This window comes from Helianthus annuus, chromosome 14 (assembly GCF_002127325.2).
Source record: "Helianthus annuus cultivar XRQ/B chromosome 14, HanXRQr2.0-SUNRISE, whole genome shotgun sequence".
Classification (NCBI taxonomy): domain Eukaryota; kingdom Viridiplantae; phylum Streptophyta; class Magnoliopsida; order Asterales; family Asteraceae; genus Helianthus; species Helianthus annuus.
Window position 1 is genome coordinate 15,131,911 of NC_035446.2, and position 7,213 is coordinate 15,139,123.

The 7,213-nt window shown below is 43.4% G+C and overlaps 1 protein-coding gene across 1 annotated transcript; it reads right to left on the minus strand.

Moving 5' to 3' along the window:
- Nucleotides 1-4,580: 4,580 nt before the first annotated feature.
- On the minus strand, nt 4,581-5,762 carry LOC110906452 (leucine-rich repeat extensin-like protein 5). The gene has a single exon (XM_022151584.1). The coding sequence runs from the start codon at nt 5,760-5,762 to the stop codon at nt 4,581-4,583; it is 1,182 nt and encodes a 393-aa protein (XP_022007276.1).
- Between the last annotated feature and the right edge of the window lie 1,451 nt (nt 5,763-7,213).

Consider the following 7,213-nt stretch of genomic DNA (forward strand, 5'->3'; position numbering starts at 1 on the left):
CGTCTTGGGTAACTTGGTAATAAAATCCATAGTTACACATTCCCACTTCCACTCGGGAAGTTCAGGCTGTTGTAGCAAACCTGACGGCCTTTGATGCTCAGCTTTGACTTGCGCACAAGTCAAGCATTTGGCTATATGGGCGGCTACATACTTTTTCAAGCCTATCCACCATAATTGGACTTTAGATCCTGGTACATCTTATCTGCTCCAGGATGAACGGAGTACTTGGAACTGTGGGCCTCCTAGAGGATAACATCACGAAGTCCTCCATGAACTGGAACCCATACTCGTCCGTTTAATCTTAAAATTCCGTCTTTGCTAAGAGTCAACTGCTCCTCAGTTACTCCTAACTTTTCATTTGGATAGTTAGCTTACAACACAGCTTCCTTCTGTGCAGCTAACAACCTTTCCATCAAATTGTTCCTTACTTCAATGCTCTTGGCATTGATTCGGATGGGTTTCACCCTTTCCTTGTGACTCAAGGCATCGGCGACTACATTCGCCTTGCCGGGATGGTATCTGATTTCACAATCATAATCATTCAAGGTCTCCATCCAACGGCGTTGCCTCATGTTTAATTCTTTCTGATTAAACAGATGCTGGAGGCTCTTGTGATCATAATAGATCACAAACTTGATTCCATAAAGATAATGCCTCCACAATTTTAGTGCGAACACAACGGCACCCAATTCCAAATCATGGGTGGTGTAATTCTTTTCATGCACCTTTAACTGTCGTGATGCATAGGCAATAACCTTACCTTTCTGCATAAGCACACATCCCATGCCGGTGTGTGAAGCATCGCAGTAAACTACGAATTCTTCAGTGCCTTCAGGTAATGTCAGCACAGGAGCGTTGCTCAACTTTTATTTTAAGATATCGAAGGATTCTTGCTGCTTAGGGCCCCAAACGAACTTTACTTTCTTCTTAGTTAAGGAGGTTAGGGGTGCAGCAATCCTTGAAAAATTTTCAATGAAACGCCGGTAATATCCTGCCAATCCTAGGAAGCTACGAATCTCCGAAGGCGTCTTTGGCTCCTGCCAATTCATGACTACTTCAACTTTAGCGGGATCCACTTGGATACCATGCTCACTGACCACATGTCCAAGGAATTGGACCTCTCAAAGCCAAAATTCACACTTGGAGAATTTGGCATAGAGTTTCTCGCGATGTAAAAGTTTGAGCATACATCGAAGATGTTTCTCATGATCAGCTTGGTTCTTTGAATAAATAAGGATGTCATCAATGAAGACGATGACGAATTTATCCAAGTATGGCTTGCAAACGCGGTGAGATCCATGAACGCGGCAGGTGCATTAGTGAGCCCAAAAGGCATCACTAGGAACTCGTAATGGCCATAACGGGTTCTAAATGCGGTTTTATGCACGTCTTCATTTCTAACCTTCAGTTGATGGTAGCCTAACCTCAAATCAATCTTTGAGAAATAACTTGCCCCTTGCAATTGATCGAACAAATCGTCAATCCTGGGTAAAGGATATCTATTTTTGATTGTGACCTTATTAAGCTCACGATAGTCGATGCACAGACGCATCGACCCATCCTTCTTCTTTACGAACAGAACTGGTGCTCCCCAAGGAGACGAACTAGGCCTGATGAAGCCCTTGGCTAGCAATTCGTCTAGCTGTGTCCTTAATTCTTTCATATCCGTTGGAGCCAACCTATAGGGTGCCCTGGCAATTGGTGCTGCTCCGGGGATGATATCAATCCTGAATTCCACTTGCCTATCTGGTGGCAAACCAGGTAGTTCCTCCGGAAAAACTTCTGGGAATTCAGAGATAACAGGGATGTCTTCTATCTTTGGTTTAGGCTCATCAATAATCACTTGTGCTATGTAGATGACACAACCCTTCTTTAAACATTTTGAAGCCTTAAGCATAGTCACCTGCTCAGGCAGCCCATACTGGGTATCTCCCCGAATGGTAAGTGGTTCACCAGACGGAGTTTTTATCACTACCTGCTTCTTGTTGCAGACAATTTGGGCGTGGTTGTGAGATAACCAGTCCATACCCAGAACTGCGTCAAAACCGGCCAACTTAAATGGAAGTAGTGACAGAGGAAAAGAATGGTTCTTAATGGATATAAAACATCCATCTAACACAGTTGAGACGGTTTCTATGGTACCATCTGCTAACTCTACCTCATAGTTTACGCATAAGGTTTTGACAGGTAAATTCAACAAGTTACAAAACTTGTTATCTACGAAAGACTTATCTGCGCCCGAATCAAAAAGTACTCTTGCAAAGACATCATTTACAAGGAAAGTACCTGTTATGACATTTTCGTCTTGCACGACCTCTTTCGCGTCTATTCTGAAGACTCTCGCATTGGTCTTCTTGGCCTCTTCAGGCTTCTTGTTGTACTTAGGGCAGTTGATTTTAATGTGCCCCTTTTCATTGCAACGGTAGCACGTTGCTTCTTTCATCTTCTTGCAATCCAAGGTTTTGTGATCCGTGGACTTGCATATACCACAAGCATAGGTTTTTGACTGAGTCTGAGAGTTCGACTCAAGTCTGCACCTTCCAAAGTGATGTTTCTTGCAAATCTTACATTTGGGCTTGTCGCCAGAATGATGCCCATCTTTCTTTGACTCATATCCTTTCTTGATGTCACCGTTCCCACGGTGTTTCTTGTTCGACCTACGCGAACTATCATCTTCGCGCTTTCTCTTCTCAGTCTCTTTATTCCTCAGCGCTCTCTGCCTGACCGCATCCAGAGTGAGGGATAAGGAAATGTCAGCTACTGATCTAAAAGTGGTTGGCCGAGAAGCTTTCACGCTTGCCTTGATATGGGGGGCTAAACCACCGATAAAACGAGTGATTCTTTTTGGTTCCGGGGTTACCAGATAGGGAACCAACCGGGACATCGTGTTGAAGTTCGTTAGGTAAGCTTGACAGTCAAGGTTTGTCATCACCAGTGATAGAAAATCAGACTCTATCTTCTCCACCTCATGCTGAGGGCAGAAATTTTCTTTGATAAGGGCCACAAATTGATCCCGCGACATGCTGTACAATGGGATTTTCCCGGTGGCTTGAATCAAAGATCTCCACCATGCTAAAGCTTCGCCCTTAAAAGACTGCGACACAAACTTGACCACGTCTCTCTCAGCGCACCCGCTGATATCAACAACCGTATCCATCTCATCCAGCCACGTCATACAGTCAATAGCTCCATTCTCCCCTGTGAAGTCCCGGGGCTTACATGAAACAAAATATTTATAAGAACAACCGTTCTCACGGGGTCCTCTGTTCAGTATAACCTGCTGTGATGGAGCACTGTGGTTTGAGGAGTGTCGATCATCGTCTTTCTTCGGGTCATCCTTCTTGGACGGTGGCTTTGAAGGCTATGTAGATAGGGTCCTACTACGAGTCCCACTATACTCTTCGTACTGTCTTTCCAAAGCCTTTGTAACCGCTTCGTCGACCAACGCTTTTAATTCAGCACCCGTTAAGGTAACTCGGGCGTTATCAATGTTCTCCGTTGGATGGCTATTTATCTCGTCTGAGTTAGCCATTTCAATTGAACTGTTATAGAAAACAAGGACAATAGTTTATGTGGGAATTTATTATGGAATTTCCCCTTTGGGTAATTCATTAACCATGGTCACAGAGACCATATTTGGTTAATTTATTAATCATATCTATTTAGGATTTCTATAATAATTCATCCTAGTTATAAAACAATAACAGTTTTATTTGCGGCACGGAACGCCTAGTCACAAGGGCATTTATAAATTATATGCTAGGATTTCAGAGAATCAAAGCATTTGAGGTTGAACCTAGTTCATTACCTTTATTTGACAGGGAGTCATTGCTACTACTGTCTTTTGGCTCATGTGGAAATGAGCAGGGCCCGCAGGCACGTATTACCACGTAGGGTAAAAGTATGGTCATCTTAATTGATGATTTACCCCATGATTCAGAGATCGTTAATTGGGTTTGGAATCTTTGAAGGATCCTTATATAATAAAACAATGTGTGTGATTTCAAATGAATTACATCTGCCAGGAGTGTTAACCTATATTCAGATGTTAACAAGGATTTGAATCTTCTTAACAGGTCTTACCATCTTGGCCCGGCCTTATAATGACCCGAAGGCTAGGCTTCACACTTTAAGATTCTTATTTAAAAAAATTTACATAGACAGATATTTACTTAAAAGAAATGATTTTTGATTCATTTATTTCATATATAATAGTTATGCATATAACAGCAAACATGAAATTTATAAAACAATTATTCATTAATTTCTTACAATGATACATGCTGCCCTAAACGGGTCTTTTCAAATAGCAATTTACCCACGCAGGGGTTTAAACAAGTACTTACCCTCGCAGGGGTTTAATAACACACATACCCACGCAGGGGCTTAATAGCAAGACATACCCACGCAGGGGCTTATTAGCAAAACATGCCCACGCAGGCGCCTAATAACATAATAGTCCACGCAGGGACTTAAACAATTAAAATACCCTCGCAGGGGTTGACAGAAAGATAGACCCGCGCAGGGGTCAAAACAAACATACATGCCCACGCAGGGGCTCAATTGTTACTAGGAAGGATTCAGTGGTCCTTCTTGCCCTTCCCCTTGATCAAGCTTGTCAATCCTTGGAAGAACGTTTGTCGCTCCCTTCGTTCCCTGTGAAATTCTCGCTCTACATAGTCCAACCTTTGTAGAATTTCTTCACGCTCAGGCAGAGAGAACCTTGGTGGTTGTGATTGTGTCCGTATAATAGGTCTTGCAGGTATTTGGTACCCATGAGTTGGGTACCCTACTCCCCATGGATCTCCATAGTGTCCTTGGGTGTTATAGTTAGCCGCTACCATGTACGGATCGGCTTCGGCGTAATTGTAGTTGGTGTGTGCTGGCTGCTCAAACGGGTTGTACGCCATGGAACCCGTGTATGCCGGAATTGGGTTATCAAAACCCATAGGCGGTGGTTGAGATGCAACTGGGTGTGAAGGCCCACCCATTTGTGGATCTTCTTGATGTGGCGGGTAGTGGTTGCCGCTTGATTGTAGTGGAGAACTAAAATGGAAGTCTCCTGTTCGCGCAGATATACGCGCTCCGGTTCTCCTACGCCTTGGTGGTTGCGGGGGTGCCGGTTGAACTGGTGGCGGCGGAGGTGGTGGCGTGACTGCCACAAACCTTGGATCCTCAGAGGGATCTTGTTGCTGCTGAGGCGATGAATGGCGAGGAGGTGTATAGTACCATTCGTGCCTGGTAAACATAGCTTGAAAGCTATCAGGACCAACATAGGGCGATCCGTGGAAGGAAGATCCGTCAGAGATCTCTATCGGGTGGTTTGGTGTACCACTGGCAGGCTCGACGGGGTGCGTATCCTCGTCCATGTCGTCCGCATGATCTCCAGAGAAATGATCTTCTGGACCCAATGGGTTAAAATCCCCTGGTTCTTGTAGGAAATTTGCCGAGTTAAACCGACCCGTAAAAACTGGTGTAGGGTCACCGAAAGAGTTGTGCGATAAGGATCGCTGTAATGGTATGTATGAAGGTTGAGGGTTGTTGGGCTCATAATCTGGTTGGGGCCCATAGGGGTTAGGAGGTGTTGAACTATGTGAGACCGACCGTCTAGCCGGCTCAAAGAGGTTCCTCCGGTTCTGCCGGGGATCGTCACTCTCCGTGGTAGATGGAGCTCGCGTATTCGAAGGTCCAGCTTCATTATTATTGGGGGCGGTGATCGGCCCCTTGCCTCTTCCTCTTCTTCTGAAGAATCTTGGCGGCATTTTGATAATTCCTGTCAATATGGCATGAGATAAAAAAAAACAAAATATATGCAAAAGTAAGGGACAACACAATTAAAGTGGAATTTGTCCTATGTTGTAGGTCTAGACTCGAAGTTTAGAATTGTGCAATTGTGTAACTGAGATTAAACACAAAAGGCTAGTGTTTAATTCCCTCAGTGTTGGCTCTGATACCAACCTGTCACACCCCGATTTCCACGTGTCACCGGTGGGCCCGGTGGGGGAGTATCGTGACGTGGTTGGCAACATAATAGTCAAACAACACAATATTTAATATACACAGCGGAAGCAATTTAGAAGATTTAATACAACCGAATTTAATTATTGTAATATCAAGTATCACAACGTTCGATTGTTTATCCACAGACGGATCAAAATAAAATATGAGACAATAGTTCAACAGACTTCAGGCATCTTAAGCTTGAATGAAGGTGTGAAGACCAATGTTGCATATCATGGGCTTTATATAGTGAAATTTTTACCACAATTTGTTGACACATGGTTCTACTAGTGCCCACAACTGATCAACACTTGTTGCTAGTGCTTAGGGGGTGTCTAGGGGTCAAGAGAAAGGTGGAAAATCGGACAAAATCGATCAGGTTGCACTTCAGCAGGCAAAACCCAAAAATTTCGGAGCTGGGCACCCGTCGCGTGACGCCACCCCCCCTCGCGTCACGCTAGGCCTAGTCTGATCAGCACTTTTGACTTTTTTGCGATTTGATCCTTGGCTCTTCAAAATTCGATTAGGCACTTGGTTCTTGCATTGTAACCCTCGTAATTGATCTACAAGGGCCTTAAAACATATACCCACTTTGTTAAGTCCCCGGGTAACTTTATTATTACCCGAAAAGTCCTAACTTTCAACGTTTACGTTTTAACTCTTCGCACACGAATTTGATCATAACTTTCTCATACGATAACCAAACTTTACGAAATTTAAATCGTGTATTCTAGTGAGCATAATTATCAGTTACAAAACTTCGGGTTTGCCAAAAGGTCACTCAGAGGTATAATTTAAACATGTTGACACATTTAGTCCCTGTAGTTTGAAATATCTCACTTTTAGCTTCGTATGATCCATGATTTATTGGTTTGAAGGTATGAGCATCATGTAGGGTCAATGTACATTACGTTTATTCACAGTTGACACTTAGAATACGTATATTCACATACTTTCCATGTTTGTCAACTTTAGTCCTTTTATAATATTCTTTCACACGTTTTAAGCATTTGACACGTGTCAACACATAATAGGGTGTGAATTTTCGAGGTGTTACACAAAATCCAGAATGTGTTTAGTTTACCCTTATTACACAAGTATACAAGCTTGTCGGGTCTAAACCACATTCTAATCCGGTTCTCGCTTAATCATGCGTTTTGAACCGTATCCTCCTTTAGAACTAACCGGTCTAAGCATAGGCTTAATTAAGACC

What these genes read in the sequence shown, in the direction of transcription:
- LOC110906452 (XM_022151584.1), bottom strand. Translation starts at nt 5,762, where the DNA reads ATGCCGCCAAGATTCTTCAGAAGAAGAGGAAGAGGCAAGGGGCCGATC.